This window comes from Chlorocebus sabaeus, chromosome 13 (assembly GCF_047675955.1).
Source record: "Chlorocebus sabaeus isolate Y175 chromosome 13, mChlSab1.0.hap1, whole genome shotgun sequence".
Lineage (NCBI taxonomy): Eukaryota > Metazoa > Chordata > Mammalia > Primates > Cercopithecidae > Chlorocebus > Chlorocebus sabaeus.
In genome coordinates this window covers 13,027,814-13,050,147 of record NC_132916.1, presented here as the reverse complement: position 1 = coordinate 13,050,147, position 22,334 = coordinate 13,027,814, and the positions used below count along the sequence as shown (strand labels likewise).

The 22,334-nt window shown below is 46.4% G+C and overlaps 1 protein-coding gene across 4 annotated transcripts in view; it reads left to right on the top strand.

The window, feature by feature from the left end:
* The window catches only part of ZDHHC14 (zDHHC palmitoyltransferase 14), a 302,219-nt gene that overhangs the window by 242,091 nt on the left and 37,794 nt on the right, over window positions 1-22,334 (top strand). For 3 of the 4 annotated variants that reach the window (XM_008007680.3, XM_008007681.3, XM_073022304.1), the window contains exons 4-5: window positions 15,603-15,740; window positions 19,972-20,020. In XM_008007680.3, the coding sequence (XP_008005871.1) occupies window positions 15,603-15,740; window positions 19,972-20,020 (187 nt within the window). The remainder of the gene's footprint in view (window positions 1-15,602; window positions 15,741-19,971; window positions 20,021-22,334) is intronic. The other variant, XM_008007682.3, reaches the window with a different exon arrangement.

Sequence of the window (22,334 nt, the reverse complement as noted above, 5' to 3'; positions counted from 1 at the left end):
CTCACTATTTGATCACAACCCTTAGTTTAAGAAACCCTGAAATAAAGCGTAACTAGAGTAGCTCCTTCTGAATAGGCCCAGGATTGCACTGACTTATGCTGAAGTTAGCCCAGGGTGCCAGCCTGCCTGTGGCTGGGATTTTAGGTTGTATACCTCGGGGACCCTGGGGATGGCACATTTAGCATGCCACACGATAGGCATCTGTTAGTCTGACTTCTTAGAACAGCTCAGTTTTAAATTACTGGGTGACATAAAGCATTTCAAGCAGCCTTGTTGGAGCAGTAGGCAGCACATCCGTCTCATCGTCGGAAATAAGTTATTTCAATTTCTGTGAACTAACCTGATAGGTCAACCATTCTTAACTTGGGACCTAAGCACAGGCTTCAGGAAATTGTACCTAAAATGTTGTTTGAGTGCACGAGAGTGAAGGGATCCATAGCTGTCATCAGAGTTTTAAAGCAGTAGGGAATGAAAAAAAAAAAAAAGGCTAAGAATGATTGCCTTAGAGGTTACAGTTTCTGACGTTCTTGGAAAATAGTATTGAAAGGGCTGACAGTTTTAGCGTTTGCTGACTCTTCCTCTCATGGACCCCTGATATCATATCTCCTTCCTTGGTAAACTTGTTCCCATCACACCTTCACCCAGTCAGCCTCTCCCGGGCTGGAAGACGGCAGCTCTTGGAAAGCCCCTGCTGGCTGGTGCACCTGGGTGAAGGCACCGCAGCTCTTGGTGGGGGGCGGGGGGAGTGCAAAAGACCAGGACCTAAGTTCAAGTCCTCTGCCGTAGAGTCCTACATCCCGCCCACAGTGCCCCACTGTGCGGTGTTTCATAAGGGGGCAGCCCCACCTCCAGGAACTATGGAATGTAGGGGGCCCACGGCAAAACGAAAAATTGGGACAGTCGTTTAAAAATCATTAAGAATTGGCCGGGCACAGTGGCTCACGCCTGTAATCCCAGCACCTTGGGAGGCGGAGGCAGGTGGATCACCTGAGGTCAGGAGTTTGAGACGAGCTTGGCCAACATGGTGAAATCCCATCTACTAAAAATACAAAAATTAGCCGGGCAACTCATGGTTGCTCACGACAATTACAGTCAAGTTTACCACATTTACTAGCTGACTGATTTTTTTTTTTTTTTTTTTTTTTGGTTGTTGTAAGTAGTGATCCATTTTAGAAAATGAAAAGTAATGAGGAAACTCAATATATAAAACAGATCTAGGTCTAACTGCTGTAGTTCAAGGGGAAGAAAGCCTCAAGGCTCCCCATAGAAAAGGGGCTGTTGACTAGGCCTTAATTCCGAGGAAATCACAACCTCCTGACTGTGTGATGTTCTTAGAAATCCTCTCAGAAAACCCCATGGAATTGCTAGACAATGATCCACCACAAATGGGAAAATCACATTCCCAGACCGTAACACTAACACTATGGCAGTTAGAAGGGCCGGGATCACTGGTGTACAACCTGCTTCCTCGCACAGGGCCCCAGATGGACTTGGTGTTCTGCTATCTCCAGCTTGAAATTCTTCGTGGTTTTTTTTTTTTGTTTTTTTTTTTGAGACAGAGTCTCACTCTGTCACCCAGGCTGGAGTGTAATGGCGCAATCTTGGCTCACTGCAACCTCTGCCTCTGGGGTTCAAGCGATTCTCATGCCTCAGCCTCCTGAGTAGCTGGGATTACAGGTGCCCGCCACCATGCCTGGCTAATTTTTGTATTTTTAGTAGATGGGATTTCACCATGTTGGCCAAGCTTGTCTTGAACTCCTGACCTCAGGTGATCCACCTGCCTCCGCCTCCCAAAGTGCTGGGATTACAGGCGTGAGCCACTGTGCCCGGCCAATGCTTAATGATTTTTAAGCAACTGTCCCAATTTTTCATTTTGCCGTGGGCCCCCTACATTCCATAGCCAGTCCTAACTGGTAGAACTTTTGCCTGTTCTTCTGAGTGCCTTTGTTGAGAAAAGTAATTAAGGACCTGCTGACTGGACTGCAGTGACTCAGTGAAGTGCTTGCAGCTTTATGTGAACAACAAGAAACAAAAACAGCACACTATATTTAGAGCTCCAGACGTCTGCGCGGACCCAAGTCTGCTGGCAGGGGTGTTGATGTCATACTTCGTCATTTCTGAGTGCCATTAGCGCCACCAATCTGTTCTGGGCCTAGCCTGGGTCTGTAAGCATTCCTGTTCTCGTAAATACTTTGTTTGTAGAGTTCCTGCTGCTGGGCTGGCCAGCACTTCCGCATTCAGTGAAATGTGTAGACGCAATTGACTTCAATTCTTGAAAAGTTTTATTTAGCTATGGAATTGTAGTATTTGAGTTAGAAATAACCTTTTGTAGCATATCCGACTTGCTAAGGCCCAGAAACTGTGCACATCACATCACTAAGTAGGCAAAAGGCCAGGACCCAAGTTCAAGTCCTCTGCCATAGAGTCCTACGTCCTGCCAACTGTGCCCATCATGTGGTGTTTCATAAGGAGGCAGCATCGCACCCTGGGAACTTCGCTCAGAGCTGCTCACAATAATTACAGTCAGCATTTGCCACATTTACTAGCTGACTGCATTTTCTTTTTTTTTTTTTTTTTTGGTGGTTGTAAGCAGTGATCCATTTTAGAAAATGAAAAATAATGAGGAAACTCAATATATAAAACAGACATAGGTCTAACTGCTGTAGTTCAAGAGGAAGGAAGAAGAGGTGAGAGGGGGCGAGAGGTTTCCCCGGCACCCAAGGAGCTCAGCTTGGAAACCCAGACCTCAGAACACTCGGCTCTGCAGATGCATTCAGGCTGCAGCCAGTGAGGGAGAGTGGGGCGCCAGCAGCATTACGAACCACCCAGAGACTTCAGGCAAGAGGCTCTGAGATGCCATTTGCACTGGAAGGCCCCGTTGGCAACAGTGTGGGGGACACATAAGAGGGGTGTCCAGGAAGATGTGATAGTGGCTTCTGCAAGAGGGGACAAGACAAGAGCTGGCACAGTGCAGTGGCCTTCAGACACGGGGGATCACAACTGGAAAGATCAGAGAGACCATGACCACCTCTTGCTGACCGCCTAGATGTGAGGGTTGAGTCGGCAGAGGGCATGAAATGAATGGGTTCCCCCTGGGGAACGCCACTAGCAAAGAAGAGGCGGTTTATAAGGAGGAAAGATTGCAGGGAGCTTGATGACCAGAGCTCGGGACCTGCGGAAGGGGAGGGTCTGTGGGACAATTAGGTCCACAAGTGTCCAGGGGGTCAGCTCACCCTAGGGAGATGCCAGGCCCAAGGCTGGAGCCCACAGGCACCCTAGAGGACGAGCGGCCCTGTGCCCAGCAGGAAGGGCTGCCAGGCTGCTCCACTCCCAGGTGCGCCCTCCCTGACCTGAGGGTGTGCCATAGACCAAACCTCAAACTGAAGGGACAGGGGGATTGTGGAATCTCAGATGTATACCCTAAAGTCCCAGGAGGAACAGACACTTGGGGGGTCACATCTGGGTGCAGGGACGGAGTGCCATGAGAATGCTGGGAGGCTCTATAGATGATGTCTGTGTGTCAAACGCCCCTTCTGCATGCCTGAGAGTGGCTTTGCTTCTGTTCCATGTTAGCCAAATCGAGATGGTCAGGACGTGTCCCAAGAGAACCAGACTGAGCCACAAGGACCCCTGATGGGGAGTGCCGGATGCTGGGGTTCCCTGGGCCCCCAGATCTCAGATTATGGACCATCAGAGCAGGAATGTCCTGGGGGTCCTCTGACCATCACCCACCTGGAGGCGGAAAGCCAAGCATCATCGTGAATATTATAAGCATGAATGGCAGCCTCATGGAAAGAACCCTCCAGGTGAATCTGAGCATATACGGGGGAACATCTGTTCCTCTTACCTCATATAACGGGCATTAGTGGCAGTCACGAGACACCACAGTATGTATATCTTTTTATTACCAGATGAGATATGTGAAAAAGCCCTTGAAAAGTACACAGTACGGTGGTACATATCTACATTTCTTTCCTTGAGGGTTCCCTGAGGAGAGAAATACAGATATATATGGCCTTGTATCTTAACAACAATAGTAATGAGATTGCGTCTCCAGTTTCAACTCAGAAAAATGAAATGTCTCTGAAGTTTTGCAGAGGGTCCTCATTCTTTTTGAATATTAAAAAAAATGGGTTCTACTTGGACTCACCATAGTTGACTTCTTAAGGGAACTGGCATCAATCCATGAAGCCATTGGGTCCTGCTCATAGACACAGCTCTCTGTGCCCAGATGATGTGAACTCTTTGCTACAAGATCCCAGAAACATATTTACTTTGGAGAAGCATGACGATGGTTATATACAACTTTCTCACCGTGTATACATGTAGTCAGAAGGTTTTGAAGAGCCTGAGAATTGCTAGCTTTCTGTGCATAATATGCCCATGAGACAACTCTATTCTGAAATCTTTATTTTGAGGATAAATTGACTGAGGGTTCAAAAAATCTTAATAACAGGACATGAAAGAACATAAGAGTCACAAGGGTGGGGGAAGTGGAAAGGGTGGTGGGCAAACATCAGAAGCTGGCTCTAGACACTGGCAATTCCATTTCACTCCAAGCTGCTTTCCTCGCCTGTCCTCTGTCACAGGGTGGAGATCGAGTGAGTGAAATAAAGAATGTGGATGAATATTGAAAAACAGAAAACCTTCCAAATGCATCAGCCATTCTGATCGAAGGTGGCACTATTGATTTCAAGGCCCTTAATTTCTAGAGAGGTATTGAGAAGTATCTGAGGGGTGTTGGATGATAGCACGAGTTTGTTTTTCAATTTTGTAAGATAATTATTTCATTCCATGGAGAATTAAGGAGAACTCATAGGCATAGTTTCTGGCCCTGCAAACCCAAAGATGGCGTAAGGTCAACGCTGAGGGGCTTGGGTGGGGCAGGAGTGACGTGGACTTACTGAGGACTAAGCACTGCTCACGTGGAGCTTATCTCAGAGTTTCACAAACGACAGGGGGAGAATGACCGAAGACCACCAACACACAAAGACCGTTTTTGAGGCTATACAAATTTGAACTTACATGACTGATTTCTTTTTTTTTTTGAGACCAAATCTCACTGTCACCCAGGCTGGAGTGCAGTGGCGCTATCTTGGCTCACTGCAACTTCTGCCTCCCGGGTTCAAGTGATTTTTGTGCCTTGGCCTCCTCAGTAGCTGGGATTACAGGTGCCTGCCACCACGCCCAGCTAATTTTTGTATTTTTAGTAGAGATGGGGTTTCACCATGTTGGCCAGGCTGGTCTCAAACTCCTGACCTCAAGTGATCCACCCACCTCGGCCTCCCAAAGTGCTGGGATTGCAGGCATGAGCCCCCGCACCCGCCACATGACTGATTTTACCATGGTGATGTAGAGCCCTGATTCAGCTCCAAATTCTAGGAAGCCCAGAGACCTCTCCAGTGGGCTCTTATTCCAATTCTTAGCAAATAGGAGAGTGCTGGGTGCGGGAATTCAATCTTTCCCACCTAGTTAAAATTTCTCATTTCAAATGGCAACCCTCCACACACTAAATTTGGGGAATTGTGGGATTTCCTTTCGGATCCTAATTGGCCAATTCGCTTTTTAAATTATCGTCATTTCTACTCACTTGTTTACATCTCCTTTTGAGAATTATTTATACTACAAATGAAACCATCTTTCTTCACCTTCTTCTTCACTCTCTCAAGGCCTTTCCTTCTCTTCTCAATGGCTTCATAATCATCTTTGTTTCTACCCATCAGAGGTTACTCAGGGCGTCACTTGCTTCAGAATGTCGGCCTCTGCAGTGCACATTTGTCCTCCTCGAATCACAAAATTCACCCAACATTGGAAAGCAGGGTTAAAAAACAGGATTTATGAGGAGGCCAAGGCAGGTCTCTACTAAAAATTTTAAAAAAAAAAAACACATATATATATATATATAGCTGGGCATGGTATTGCATTCCTGTAATTCCAGTTACTCGGAAGCCTGAGGCAAGAGAATCGCTTGAACCCAGGAGTCAGAGGTTGCAATGAGCCAAGATTGCACCACTGTACTCCAGCCTGGGCGGCAGAGCGAGACTCCACCTCAAAAACAAAAACAAAAACAGAATTTAAACAAACCCGGAAAACATGAGGAAATAGAAAGGTGTAAAATTGCCTATTTGGGGAGCTGAAGGGACCTCTGTTGTCTACTAGTCAAGCTCCGTCATTTCATGCCCACAGAGACTTAGCCACCTGCCAGATGGTGGCAAGGCCAGGGCAGAGCCAGTGAGACCTGGGTGGGGAGGGGAGGAACACCTTAGGGTCAGCCACCTCGCTGTCCAAGGTGTTTACATTGTAGCATAAAAGTCACAGCAGTGCTACATTTTACTAATTGGTTTTACACTGAAATGTTTTAGTTTTAGGGTTTTTTGTTTTTGTTTTTTGTTTTTTTTTAAACAAATGGAGCTAAATGCTGCAGAATCTTAATTTATAAAACACTGACAAGGACTCAAAACCAGAAGAATTCATGTAGATAACAAAAAAACAGAGTCTTTGTGCATTAAATTTTCCGGCTCAAAGGCATCTTAGAGCTTATCTAATTGAACATTTTACCTGTGAAGAAATTTAGTCCCTGTGCGGAAGTGCTATAATAATACTTTAAGGACACAGAATTAGTTAATATGATTTCTTGATTGTGTTTCTTCATACAATTAAGCAGATAGGACTTATTTTCACAAAAGGAGCTGAGAAGAGAGGGTGGGGGAAGAAACCGTACCTGATACATTGCTTTACCCAAGAGAACCCTCGTAGTCCATTTTCTGTTGCTATAATTGAATACCTGAGGCTATGTAATGTACAAAGAAAAGGGATTTATTTCTTAGGGTTCTGGAGGCTGGAAAGTCCAAGATTGAGGGAATGCATCTGATGAGGGCCTTCTTGCTGATGGGGACACTGCAGAGTCTCAAGGTGGCCCAAGGCATCACATATGGCGTGGAGGCTGGGCACGCTGGCTCAGGTCTCCCTTCCTCCTCTTAGGAAGCCATGAAGGCCGCACCCTGATGACCTCAGCTGCCCCTAATTACCTCTCAAATACCATAGTCAGATTTCTTATCCTCTTTTTTTTTTTTTTTTTTTTTTTTTTGAGACGGAGTCTTGCTCTGTCACCCAGGCTGGAGTACAGTGGCGGGATCTCGGCTCACTGCAGCCTTCGCCTCCCGGGTTCACACCATTCTCCTGCCTCAACCTCCCGAGTAGCTGGGACTACAGGCGCCCGCCACCTCGCCCGGCTAGTTTTTTGTATTTTTTTAGTAGAGACGGGGTTTCACCGTGTTAGCCAGGATGGTCTCAATCTCCTGACCTCATGATCCGCCTGTCAAGGCCTCCCAAAGTGCTGGGATTACAGACTTGAGCCACCACGCCCGGCCTCTTTTCCTCTTAATACAGTTACAATGTGGATTACGTTTCAATGTAAGTTTCACAGGGGGCAAATATTCAAACCCTAGCACCCCCCAAGCTCCACAATCTGAACAATAATGTTTGCCAAGCAGCTTTATCAAATCCACGTCTCTATAAGAAGTTTCTGCTTCTTCCAACATTCACTTTGCTGAGGATGAGGCCACCTTGACTTGATTGAGGGTGGGTCTCTCCACACATGGGCGGGTTCTTTTCCTGTGCTGCAGAGTCCCAAGGGACCCCGGACACAAAGGCCAGGCCTGGTGTGGCAGGTCCCATTGTGTCCCCATTCCTGCTGCCATGCTGGGCCTTGGGTACCCAGCACCCGATCAGCCTGAGTGTCTGCTCCAGCAGGGACGCTTTGGGTCCTCGGGGCACTCTGGCACAGCTACCAGCAGAGAATTGAAGGGGGAGGCAGTCACAGGTGGTGGCTCAGGGTGCAGATAACACGTGGGTTCCAATACTGACTCCTCCATCTGCAGTTTTCTTACCTGTAAAATGGGAATAATAACATTGAGTTCATCCGGTTTCATGAGAATTAAATGACACAGTCCATGTAAAATTCTTAGCACGGTGCCCAACACAGAGCAAGGTCAGGTAGAAAGATTATATAAAAACAGGGGTAGGTGGAGCAGGTGAGGTTGCTTTTCAGAACTCTCCTGAGTCATCGGACACAGTAGCAAAGCTATTGTAACTTAGATCTTACCAAAAGACCTAGAGCTGCACAAATCATTTAGAGTCTAAGGAAGGGTTTGGTCCTCTAATCATTTAGAGTCTAAGGAAGGGCTTGGTCCTCTAATCCTTCAGCTAGTTTAATATTTAAATATATTCCTGTTGCATAATTTTATGAATTATGTGGTGACCATAGAGGCAGGATACAATATGTTCCACTGGATCTCAACATTCGTCTTTCTAAACAGCAAATAGAATATACCTCATAAGGCAAAATTTTTCTAATTTTGGAGGTAAAAAACCCCTACGTTTAAAGAAAAGTAATTTTCTACTTCAGACCTTTAAAAACATGTGACTTAATTTAAATGTGATTAACATTTAAATTAGAAATTTAAACTTCAATTGCACATTTCCATCTATTTTCCACCAGATTCTCAAGACGCTCTTGGGGAACGAGGCTGAGATTCTTATTCCCCACATCCTGACCAAGCTGAGCCACCGCCTGCCAAGAGCCTGTGACCGCTGCATGGAAAATGCAGAATCCTGGCTCTGGGTCAATCATCCATTGCCCATGCCTGGCCACAGGACATAATTTTTATTGAACTCTGGATCCACTCTTGAGGGCCTGTGTTAGAACCCAACTTCAGGGAGAGTTCAAATTCTTAACATTTCCTGCCAAACATTTCATTCCCATCTCCAGCAGCCTTCAAATATAACTTCTGCAAATACTTTCCCCTCAATATTTCAGCAGATTTTTTGGTCCCTGTCCTAGTGTAATAATTCTCTGCTTCTCCATATTTTTAAGGCCCCTTTTTCATATTTGATCTCTTCCAGAAATTAAATCTTCCTCTAATCTGAGGAAAGGCGCAGTTGACTAAGCTCAGGATGGGGCCAGTGTCCTAACCTTTCTCACTGATTTCTTCCGCTGTCAGATATGGAGTATAGTACCTACCCTCAGGGCTGCTGTCAAGTTAAATGAAATGGTGCTTCCAGCAGATACTCAGTAACTGGTAGCTTTCCTTAATCATTAATAATATTGTTTCAGGCTGAGTGTGGTGGCTCACGCCTGTAATCCCAGCACTTTGGGAGGCTGAGGCAGGTGGATCACCTGAAGTCAGGAGTTTGAGACCAGCCTGGCCAACATGGCAAAATCCCGCCTCCACTAAAAATATCAAAAAAAAAACAACAAAAAAAAAAACAACAAAACCAGATGTGGTGGTGGGCATGCCTATAGTCCCAGCTACTCGGGAGGCTGAGGCAGGAGATGCTGCTTGAACCCAGGAGGCAGAGGCTGCAATGAGTCGAGATTGTGCCATTGCACTCCAGCCTGGGCAATAGAACAAGCCTCCATCTCAAAATATAAATAAATAAATAAATAAAATAAAATTGTTTTCATCATTATTTAGAGTTTTAGGTTCACAAAATAGGACCATAGCTCTTTTACCGGAACTATGTTCCCACTGGTCACTTTAATGGAACCTTCTTTGTCCACTTAGGATCTGAGGGCAGGTGACTTGCATTCCACTGTAGCCTCTGAGGCTCTCACTGGTACCCCATGGAGCTTGAGTAAAACCACCCCTGCCTCCCACCATCTCTCTCCTCCCACTCTTTCCGCATGAGCTGATCCAGGCCAACTGTTGTCAGCTCTTAGCACCTAGTCAGTATCTCCCAGCCCTCAACCTTCTCAGAATGTATTCAGAAGTCCTAGACCCCTGTTTTGTCTTATGCTTGGCATGCCCAGAATCTCATGTTTTGCTTGCATTTGTCAATGTCTTCACCTGGCAACCTGGAGTAGTGATCGCTCATAGACCTACTAAACAAGATTGAAAACATTTCTGCCTTTACTTAATCCATAGTTACTGGGTGTCTACTGCATGCGAGGCATATAGGTGCCAGGGCTCTGAGGGTGACTAGAAATGATTCCTCCCCTCTGGGAACCAGCTGGATGAAAGAAGAGAGCAGGTCCACAGGTCGCTGCAGGCAGCTCGGTGCCACCAGAGGCATGGCCAGGATCATCGGGCTAGCTAACTCAGTCTTGTTATTTTCTAGAACCTTCCAGGTTTTCCAGCCATCCCCCACCCTCAGTATTCCATTCACCAGCTGGCTCTTAGGGAGTAGCTCCTTATCTTTTGATATGGTTATGCCTTGTGTCCCAACCCAAATCTCATCCTTAATTGTAGTTCCCATAATCCCCACGTGTGGTGGGAGGACCCAGTGGGAGGTAATTGAATCATGGGGGCAGTTTCCCCCATGCTATTCTCATGATAGTGAGTGAGTTCTCATGAGATCTGATGGTTTTACAAGGGACGTCCCCCTTCACTCACCTCTCATTCTTCTCTCTCCTGCTGCCTTGTGAAGAAGAACGTGTTTGCGTCCCCTTCCACCATGAGTATAAGTTTCCTGAGGCCTCCCCAGCCCTGTGGAACTGTGAATCAATTAAACCTCTTTCCTTTATAAATTACCCAGTCTCAGGTATGCCCTTATAGCAGCATGAGAACAGACTAATACATCTCTTTGTTTGTTTGTTTGTTTGTTTTGAGACAGAGTCTCGCTGTGTTGCCCAGACTAGAGTGCAGTGGCACTATCTCAACTCACTGCAGCTTGCAGCCTCCACCTCCCAGGTTCAAGTAATTCTCCTGCCTCAGCCTCCTGAGTAGGTGGGACTATATGCACCCACCACCACACCCAACTAATTTTTGTATTTTTAGTAGAGACGGGGTTTCACCATGTTGGCCAGGATAGTCTTGATCTGCTGACCTCGTGATCTGCCTGCCTCAGCCTCCCAAAGTGCTGGGATTGCAGGCATGAGCCACTGTGCTCAGACCTAATATATCTTTTAAAATGAGTTCTCCAGAGATACTGTGGTATAGAGACCACTGCCTTCTGGCAGGACCCAAACTTTAGAATCAAGGAATGTGGAGCAACTTCAAAGTGTTTGTTAAAGAACTCCCCATCACATGCGCCCCTAACCCTGCCACCCCTGGCACACAGGACAGCTATTCAGTTTTTCCACACAGAAGGTATAGAAATAATACTCTAAGTTTGGCTGTGTGGAGCTTCTCAGATGTGCTTACTTGGGCTCCGGGGAGTTATGTCATGTGTTGGTTGCAATCCCTTGCTCTCTCCCCAGCTCAGCTTGTGCTTAATTCTTGACAACTTTCTATCCTGGATACTGAATGACACTAGCCTCCCCACTGGAAGTTATAACTCTGACAGCTCTTTAGCTTCCGCTCCTCTGAGCGCATTCAGAGCTGGAGGCAGGAGGGTGGCTCTCCCACCAGGACAGGGCCACTGCTTTTCTGTGGCCTGTTCTCATCCTTGACCCGAAAAGGAAGAATGCTGTCTGCTGCCAACAATGGCAGTCCAGCTGACTGACATGAAATTAGGAGTTCATTCCTTGGATCTGAGGAGTATTTTTGCATCTGAAAATTGTGTCCTCACCAAATAACACAAGGAACTCTTTGAAGTCATGGTGTCCTATGTTGTGGCTGTTTCTTCTTAGTATTCCAAGCACCTGATACAGTACTGGGTACATGGAAAATACTCAGTAAAGGCAGTGTAGCATTTAATGGACAGGAACTCAGGTTGGGAGACAGACAGAGCTGGGCCCCCATCCCAGTTTTGCGATACATTAATTGTGTGACCTTGGGCAATGCACTTACTCCTGCAGATTTCCTTTTGATAGGTTGAGAGTGTAATCAGTTACTTGACAAATATGTGTTAGGCTTAGAGTAGGGTTGGCAGACAAGCACAAGTGTAAAACAAATGTGGGGATGTCTTAGTCCATTTTGTGCTGCTATAACAGAGTACTACAGACTGGGTAATTTATAAAGAACAGAGATTTAGTCTCTTACAGGTCTGGAGGCTGGGAAGTCCACAGCCATGGGGCCTACATCTGGGAAGGGTCTTCTTGCTATGTCCTCCCATGGCAGAAGGCGGGAGGGCAAGTGAGTGTGAGAGGCAGAGGGGGATCATTCCTTTATCAGGAACCTGCTCCCACAGTAACAGCATTAATCCTAAACCATTCATAAGAGCAGAGCCCCCATGACCTCATCCCCTCTTCAATGCCCCACCTCTCAACACTGTTGGCACTGGGGACTACGTTTCCAACACATGAACTTCGGGGGACACATTTAGACCAGAGTCTTTCAGATGAAGCCAGGGTCCAGCTGATTGGATTTGCCCATGGGTTGGATGTCGGGGTGAGAGAAAGAGCAGGGTCAGGAACGATGCCTGGGGTTCTGAGTTGAGCAACTGGTCAGATAGAGAGTCTGAAGAGGCACGTATTTGGGGAGGGAGGACAGGATGTCCTCTCTGGGACAAGTCAAGTTTGAGGGCCAGTCAGGCCGTTCAGCAGGAATCTGTTGCTGAAGGTGAGAGGCTGCCATTCTGGAGTCATTAGTGTAGAGTGGCATGTGGACCTTGGGTTGAAAAGGGATTGCCAGTGAGAGAAAAAGACAGTCCATGGAAAAGAGACCCTGGGTGCAACTGATCATCAGATGTTGGGCAGAGAGGAAAGCACAGACAGGGAGGTGGGGAGAGCACGCAGGCTTGAGGTGCAAGAGTGTGGGGTGGGGGTTAGGCAGGTGAGACCACCGGCCCGAGGGCTCTGATGCTTCCTGACTCCCCGGAGGCCCCCACTGAGCCTCTCAGACTCGTTACCACCATAAACTCAACACACACAACAGAGGACATGAAAAATATTCAGTAGGGTAATTTCTCAGTGAGCCTAGATTTTTAGTGGGATTCCTGCCACTAAAATCCCAGAAAAAAGTTTGCCAGAAAAAGTTTTCAATACAAGTTTCTAGACAGGAACTGCTTTTAGCTCAGGGCTACTGGAGAGCCAGGAGTTCACACTCATCTCTAAGACGGCACTGGTTTCCCAAGAAGCTCCCAGACTCCACGAGCAACTGTCTCGGCGGCGTCATCTGTCGCTTTCACTTCGGTAGTTACTCTGCCTCCGTCGGGAAAGCACAGTGTCACAGCTTAGCTGTTATTAAACTTTCTAAGCTAAAAATACGACTGACTCCTATGGTAGAAATGGTCTGTAGTGTGCTGCAAGACCTTCATTGCTGGTCCCTGCTGTTAACCACCGCATGAGGGATTGAGAGATCAGCCTTCCTAGAGTGAGTAGGAGATTCCAACCCAGCATGTGCTTTTATGCCCCCAGCTTTCACTCTCATGCCCATTTTCTTTAGTCATACATGGAGAAGAAAAGTGGTTTCTCAAAATGACATCCTCCAGGTCTTAAGAAATTCTGGCTGATTCAGATTCTTTTCTCTGTGTGCACGTCGTCACATAGATAGACCTCTCATTATACAGACTGTGTAGATCAGTAACTTGGGGAAACGAGGTTGGTTTGTGGTTAACATTTAAACACTTAATTTTTTTTTAGAGCTGTTTTAGGTTCACAGCAAAATTGAGAGGCAGGTCCAGAGAGTTCCCATCCACCCCTCCCCTCCACATGCACAGCCTCCCCCGTTATCAACATCTCCCATCATAGTGGATAAATTTGTTAGGATTGATGAACGTGCATTGATACACCATTATCATCCAACGTCCACACTTTAGGGTTCGCTCTAGGTGTGGTGCATTCTGTGGCTTTGGGCAAATATATGATTGTATGTTTCTGTCATTCCAGTATCACACAGAGTATTTCCCCGGCCCCGGGTATTCTCTGTGATACACCTGATATACTGCGCAGCCCCCCCCCAGCCCCAGGAAGGTTGTTTTTGTGCAGGGTTTGCCTTCCCAGCCATGGGGGGCCAGCAACACATGTTAACATGTAGCTCGCGTGGGTAGGCTCATACGAATTGTTTTCACTGAGTGTCAGCATCTTATAGGCCATCAGCTTATCACCAGGTCAGGGAGCTCTGAAATCTCTCCTCAAGTCCTCTGCTCAGATTGGCTGTTTCTTGTTACTGCCACTTGCAGACAGCAATGATTCTCTTGCAGTTCCTCTGCCACCACTGTCATTCAGGTGTCCTCATGCCCTTTTCAAGAAACAAGTTTGCATTTGACCAAAAACACAAGATGACCGATTTATGATACATGACCGGAAAGTCATGAAACTACCTACCTTGCCTAACTTTATAACGTTTTAATTATATGGTCACACCTCATATAGCACTCCCAGTATGTTTTCAAACACATAGAGATAGATGAAATATGAAAACTGGATACAAGTTCAGCTTAGAAAAGAGCCAGAGGAGCCGGACGCGGTGGCTCAAGCCTGTAATCCCAGCACTGTGGGAGGCCGAGACGGGCAGATCACGAGGTCAGGAGATTGAGACCATCCTGGATAACACAGTGAAACCCTGTTTCTACTAAAAAAAAAAAAAAACACACACACACACAAAAAACTAGCCAGGTGAGGTGGTGGGCGCCTGTAGTCCCAGCTACTCAGGAGGCTGAAGCAGGAGAATGGCGTGAACCCGGGAGGCGGAGCTTGCAGTGAGCCGAGATCCGGCCACTGCACTCCAGCCCGGGCGACAGAGCGAGACTCCGTCTCAAAAAAAAAATAAAAATAAGAAAAGAGCCGGAGGAGAAAGCTAAGTCATATGCCCAGCGGTGTCCTCCCCAGCTGTCACAGGCAGTCTTGTATGAGTGGGTGTGTTAGGATGGTGTTCTCAATAGATCAGCTGAGTAGTCAAGAGAAGCCCTTTGCCATTACTTGCAAGGGGAAGAACAAATCTTAAATGCATTACAGACTTTGTGTGCAGATGTCCAGGTGAGAGGCCTTGCGTCTGCACTTAGGGTACCATGAGTAATCATGTAATGATGTCCAAATCGGACCCTCTCTCATTTACAAAGTGCCAGAGGCAGCCCATACGGTAAGAAAATGGGAGCAGCTCTCAAAGGCCTGACCTCAAGTTCTAGTTCCTCTGCTTCTGAGCTGAATGGCCCGGTGCAGGCAGTCTCCCATCTCTCTAAGCCTCAGTTTGCCCATCTGTAAAATAGGGTAACACCATCATTTTCTTCATAGGAATGTTTTGAGGCTAAATGTATTAATAAATGTGATTGATATCTGATGAACGGTTGTAACTGAGGACAAAGGATTGCCCCTCTGTCCTGTCCCAGGCCCCTTGTGGCCTCTCTCTATGGCCATTTACTATGCAAAGAAGGTCACTTGATTGACATCCAACCCCAGCCCAGAACTTACCATCAGGCGATGCTGGTTCCCTCTTAAGGGACTGTTGTTCAGTGAATCAAAGAGGTTTCTTTTACCAAAGAGAGAAATCTTTACTTTCCAAAAGAAATGAGATTTGCCCTCCTATTTCTTTAAGTTGCCATTTAAGAAGAATGCATACGCTTTGTTTTTTCAAAACAGCTGCGTTCTGTTGAAAGAATGACGATGTCCTTGAACTGTCTTGATGTGAAACATTTCTCTGAGTAGTTAATTTGGAAATATGCAGAATAATATCATTGTCTTATATTATCAGAATATTGGGTGGGAGGGGCGGGGCTCCTGCAAGTAAAAAGACATTTTATTAATTGATTTCCACTTTTTTTTTTTCTGCCTCTCATTTCAGAACGGTTTGATCACCACTGTCCCTGGGTAGGCAACTGTGTGGGGAAAAGAAACTACAGATTTTTTTATATGTTTATTTTATCTCTGTCTTTTCTGACAGTCTTTATATTTGCATTCGTTATCACCCACGTCATTCTTCGTAAGTATGCTGGCGAAATCAGATTACGTATGTAACCATTTGCCTGACTTCGGTTTTCTGATTTGATTTTGATTTAATATTTTGATCATTTCGGGCTCTCTCTTTCCCTTTCTTTCTCCCTTTCCCCTCCTCACTTCCAGCCTGCCTCGCTTTTGTTTCTCACCCTCCTCCATCCCTCCTCTGTCCCCTGTCATCCCCCACTCCCCACCCCATCTTTCACAGCATTTTCCAGGGGTCACACCTGGGCCAGGCTGCGCTTTCACCAACAATACCTCCTCCTCGATACGCACGTCCCTATTCCAACCTCAGTGACCTCACTTTTTCTCCTGCTAACGGGTCCCCTGGAAGACTCATCCCCACATTTTGCACAAGGGACAATGTGCTGCAGTGATGATCATTGAAGAGCAAGGTTTTCTTCCTTAATGTGATATCACCTTATACAGAAACAGTCACCAGTCACCCTCCTTAGAAAAGATGTCTGGGAAGAAAGACTAGGTTTTCTTGCACATAAATCTATATATGTTAAAAACATACATTTGACAAGATGTTTAAGTATCTGCTAGAACATGAGCTAACTACCCCTGACATATAAAGGAAGCAACTTTGATTAAAAATTAGATTTGGAAATCAATGATTTTAATATCGATTTGCCTAAGCAAATGGCATTTTTTCATTTCCTATTCTGAGGGTTGTAACTTTGAATTTCCTTTGTCTCTTGGTCATTCACTTTCCTACAATAGAAAGTAATGAGAAGGAAGTGAATTTGCATTGAGTTATAAATGTAGGCCTTTGAACTTCCATTACAGTACGAAACACAACATTAAGCGCTAGTGTTGCCTCTTGTCTACATTCCTGAAGCGTAACCCCTCATTAGCAAGTCCGTAGCTTCTTTCTGGAATGTTTCCGTAAGTATCTGCACAAAGGCTTCACTTCCTTCCCAGGCCGAAGTGCTCAAACCACAAATGGCGTGGGCTGGGCTCAGGCTCATGTTAGGAGCACATCTTCTTCCTTTTCTCTTCTGGTGGGTTCCTATGGGGGTGGGGAAGTGGGTGGGAGGAAATGTTTTGCATTCATTCTTTTTGAATATTAGTCAAATTGGGCCGTTAAATGGACCATCCCAAATTTTCATAGGTACTTTCAATCCTAGTTCCCATTCTTTCTGGCTATAATCTTTCATCCAAATGTGACACAAATGTGTAATATGTGCTTGAGAGCCATAACTTGGTGGACTTGCAAGAGGAGAATGGACTCCCACCTTTTCCACACCAGCTGGGCAGGATGCAGACAGGGGCACCCTCTGGCTCTATTTTCGCAGTCCTCAAAATGGCAAAAATGTGGCTAGGGTCCTATCTGTGCATTAATAGACAAAAGAAGCAGAGAGAACGACTAGGGCATTATATGTTATTTTCAAAGAAGCAGTTGTTGACACAACTAGGGAAGAAATACGAACCGATCCTCCAGCACACACGTGACACTGAAAGGCAGTGTTTAGACATTTTTATTTTTATTTTTGAGATGGAGTGTCGCTCTGTTGCCCCAGGTGGAGTGCAGTGGCGGGATCTCGGCTCACTGCAGCCCCTGCCTCCCAGGTTCAAACAGCTCTCCTGCCTCAAGTAGCTGGGATTACAGGCGTGGGCCACAGTGCCTGGCTAATTTCTGTATTTTTAGTAGAGAGGGGGTTTCACCATCTTGGCCAGGCTGGTCTCGAACTCCTGACCTCCGGTGATCTGCCTGCTTCAGCCTCCCAAAGTGCTGCGATTACAGGCGTGAGCCATCCCACCAGGCCTAGACATTGTATTTTTATATCACCTTTAACAACCTCAAGATGCTTTTGTGTATATTATGGGATTGTATTTATGGCCTTGTCCCTACATTGTGGATATCAAGGGCCAGTTGTCACGTGATTAGTCGTATACATAAACTCAGGGAACACACACATGCATGCTCATGGTCTCACACGTACTCACACCCTTACACACCCGCACACACTAGCCACACTCACACATATATACTCACCAATATACTCACACACACACCCTTACACAGCCACACTCACACTCACACATACCCTTACCCACACCCACACTCACACATACCCTTACCCACACACACACCCTTACACATCCACATACCCTTACACATCCACCCACACTCACCCTTACCCCCACACACTCTAGTCACATTCACACTCATATATACTCACCAATAAACTCACACATGCATACCTCACTCCCTTACACACCCACATTCACACACACTCATACCCTTCCATGCCCACACACACCCTTACACACCCACACACCCTTACACACCCTTACACACTCACATGCATGCCCTTACACACCCACACACACTTGCACGTGCCCTTACACACCATACACTCACATATACCCTTACACATCCACACATCGTTATACACCCACACTTACACACATACCCTTACACACCCATACTCACACACACACCCCCTATACACCCACACTCACACTCTAGCCATACCCACACTCATATATACTCACCAGTATGCTCACACACTCTTGCACTCACACGCTGTTGTGCTCACTCTGTTGCGCCCACACATGCTCTCACACACACTCTCACGGTGAAATCTGCACGTGCCAGCGCACTCAGGTTGTGATGTGTATTTCACTTTCAGCTTCTCTAAGGTTTTACTCACCCTGGCTCCACCAAACTAGATTTTACTATTGTCTATGCTTAAATATTGCAAAACTGCATCTCTTCTTCTACACAAAAGTATTAAGAGTTTACCTGCCTGTAAGTTATTGGAATATTCTGGGTAAAAGAAAATAAAACTTTTCCTTTTCCCTCGTTCGACACCCCCTCCTCAGTGACCCCCACGACACGACCCCACCACCCTATCTGGCTTGGTATGTGATGCTTTGGGAAGGGCACGGGGTTTACATGGCTCCTGTTACCCCCTAAGCCTCGGAAAACATTGGCACAGGCAGAGAGAACTGTCATCTGAGTCTCTCTGTGGGATCCTGGGCTGTTAGAGAAAGGACTGGACAGGGAGTGGCGGGTGAGATTTCTGTGGCCTCCAAGATTCCTGGGAAGGCCAAGTCTGGATTTCCTTGGAGAGGAAGGAGGGTTTAGGCAAGCCACATAATTAGGGTGCAGTAGAGAAAGAGAAATCATTTCTTTTGGTCCCTCATCTGCCTCAGGGCTGCATTTCCTCCACGTGGCCGCACAGGCACTTGCATCTGTGCCCTTCGGGGCTGGCAGAGATGGAGGAGGAAGCACCGTTTCTCCTGATGAGCGCTCCACGCAGCTCCTCTCCACAGCCTCTCCCACCCCTTGTGTCCCACTACTCAGACACATGGGCCGTGGGCACAGAGGGAAAGGGACCTTGGGAAGAACAAGCCACTCTTCACCCTCCCAGGTGGTCACCCATAGTGGGGCACATGGGGACGCGGTGGCCACTCACCCCCTACCACTAAGTCCCACAGTGCAGCTGTGCCTGCGGTCAGATGCCACAGGGACACCATAGCACCCGTCTGTTTTGTCATTTCCTTACTGCACAAGGGCCGGATGATGTCCCCAGAGGCTCATTGGCTTCCCACAGCACAGAGGGACCTGGCACTGCTACCCCAAGATGGGATTGTTAAAACTACCTCTTTTTTTATTTTTAAAAGTATGATGTCAATGCATAAAATAAAAATTGCTTTCTGTCAGATGCTTCTTTAGTCAAGCCCCTAAAGAAATGTTTTCTTGCCTAAGACGGCTCATATTAAAATGTCTAAAACCCAAAAGAAGTCTAATAAATTTCAGCTTTATGACTTTGTTTACTCTGGGTGTACAAAAAGAAGTCTTTTATATGTAGCCTAGTTTCCAGAACTTCCAGGGTCAAAAGTTAACAAATTTGGGGAAAACAGAAGAGAAAAGATAGCATGCAGTATTCTGTTTTCCTATTAAAATGAGGAAAACAAAGGAGTCATCAGAACTGTAATTTATGGGAAAGTGTGCAGACATCCATCTGCTTTTATTGAAAAAATACCCTGCAGATGTTGGGCCTAATTATGAATCCTCCCTTTTCTTGGGGAAAAACTCTAGTGGCGTCTTAATCTCTGATCAGTAAACTGGGTGCCGTAGCACTTACAAAATAGAATTATTTCATTGCTCTTTAGCCATCTATTATTTTTATGTAGATGAGAGCGCATTCAGCATGAAGGCTTTTATGTCTGAATACTAAATGTTGGTTTCATTCCCACAGGTTCACAGCAAACAGGATTCCTAAATGCCCTTAAGGACAGTCCTGCAAGATATCCTTTGTGATGGTTCTGTTTTCACGGTGCTAATGTGTTGAGTATCTGGCTGGCCTTCTATGTGCACACCTCCTCATCTTCTGCCCTGGCCTTGCTTCTCATGTATCTTATTCCAAAGAACTCCCCCAGATTCACTGGCAGGAGCAGTAGCTTCTGAATACTTCCATCCCCGAGTGACTCAGCCTGTTTAAATCGAGGGCTTGGAAGCCAAGTATGAATTCTTACCCACCCCCAGAAATCAGGATGGATTTGTGTTCAGTCAGGTTGGTTTGGGGAGAAGTAGGGCTGGGAGCTGCAACTGATCTCATTTTGATTGGCAGGTGGTCCACACAGAACATGTAGGGATGCCCACGTGTGGGTTGCGTCCTGGTATGCGGTCACCAAGTGAGAGTCTTCAGACCCTTCTGTATTGATTCTGTTGGGGATTACAGTTTGCCATTCGGATCACTATATTATTTCCAGGAATAGAACACCCTTTTATAACCCTGAACAGATTGAAGATGGTCAGTCTTGAGTCATTTGGATTAATGAGGATGGTTTCCCATCCTCCCAAGCATAAATATGGGGATGCACCATAGTATTTTGAATCTTAAAAGAAAAGTGTGTGCCCATTAAGTTCTTGAATGAGGTCCCATCCCTCCCAGGGGCCCCAGGCTTTATACAGATGGGACCCCCGACCTGGCTCATCAGGGACTCAGTTCTCTTTCTTCCTCATATCATCAGGTAGACTGGACTTGAACTTCTCATTACTCTTCAGAGTAATTTTCATCTTTAGGTAGGGAATTCTTCGTTTTTGTTTTGTTTTGTTTTGTTTTGTTTTGTTTTGTTTTGTTTGAGACCAAGTCTCACCCGATCACCCACTCAGGCTGGAGTGCAGTGGCACGATCTCGGCTCACTACAACCTCGACCTCCCAAGTATCTAGGATTACAGGTATGTGCCACCATGCCTGGCTAATTTTTGTATTTTTAGTAGAGACGGGGTTTCACCATGTTGGCCAGGCTGGTTTCAAACTGCTGACCTCAAGTGATCTGCCCACCTGGGCCTCCCCAAGTGCCGGGATTATAGGCATCAACCACCATGCCCAGGGTGGTAGAGAATTCTTAAAGAACAAAGAACTTTAATATGACTTATGTATGTATCATGTTCTTCTGAAAGTCAACCTGCCATGTCCCTGAGAATTGGTATGTGTGTTTGAGCAGGGGAGATATTTCAATAGATCTAAAAACAAATGTGGTCCTATAAATATATATATATTTCCGTAATAGACAGTATCTCTTTTTCCAGGACCTCTGTGTTTGTGGGCAGCATAGGATGATGGTTACAGGTCCAGATTCTATCGTCAACTAATACTTTTTAAACTCAGATCTGTATTGTGGATGGGGCCTGGGACATAAGGAAGGTGTACAAAGGAGACTTGGAGAATAAATTCAACAGAAAGGTCCTGTCTTCTGTTAATGATTTGGGAAGAAGTTGACTGAAAGGAAAGGTGACCCAGGGAATGAATGAAATCTTCAATACCTGTGCTATTAGGATCAGGTTCAGCAAGAAATGTCCTCCTCTGTTTCTCTCCCCAACTCTACCAGGGGCGACATCCCCTGCTGTCATTTCTCTGTGCCCTTCTGTCTTCAGGGAACATTGCTTCCACAAAGCTCGTAGCCAAGTTGTCTCTCCCTTCCTAAAGAAAAGGCTTGCCTGAGTCTTACAAGGAACCGTTTGTGTCATGAAAGCAGGCTGGTCACATTAAGTTTTATAAATGTGCCTCAGAACTGGCATTGGGGCCCGGGCTGCCAGCTGGAAGTTTTTCTGAAGCCTCACATATGTGGCAGCTTCAGCCAACTCCCCCCAATTCTGTCCTGGCACCTGTGCCTCCCTGAGACCCTGTGCATATGCAGGAGGCCTGGTGCATGTTTCAGACACAAATATCCATGACAGGAGTGCCTCTCGGCTGGGAGGGGGAAGCACTTCCTCGCTGCTGAGAAAGGCCGACCTCAAAGCCTGGTCATTCCAGCTGCCTTGTGTCCGGCCCGCTGGTGACCTGCTCCATGCGTGTTCCCTGGCCACCACTCTTCAGGTGGAGAGTGGAGGGGCTGTGTGTGGAGTGGCCTTGTTGCTGCCTGGTCTTTTTTTTTTTCCCCCTCGAAACGGAGTCTCACTCTGTCGCCCAGGCTGGAGTACAGTGGCATGATCTCAGCTCACTGCAACCTCTGCCTCCCAGGTTCAAGCGATTCTCCTGCCTCGGCCTCCTGAGTAGCTGGGATTACAGGCACCCACCACCACGCCCGGCTAATTTTTGTATTTTAAGTAGAGATG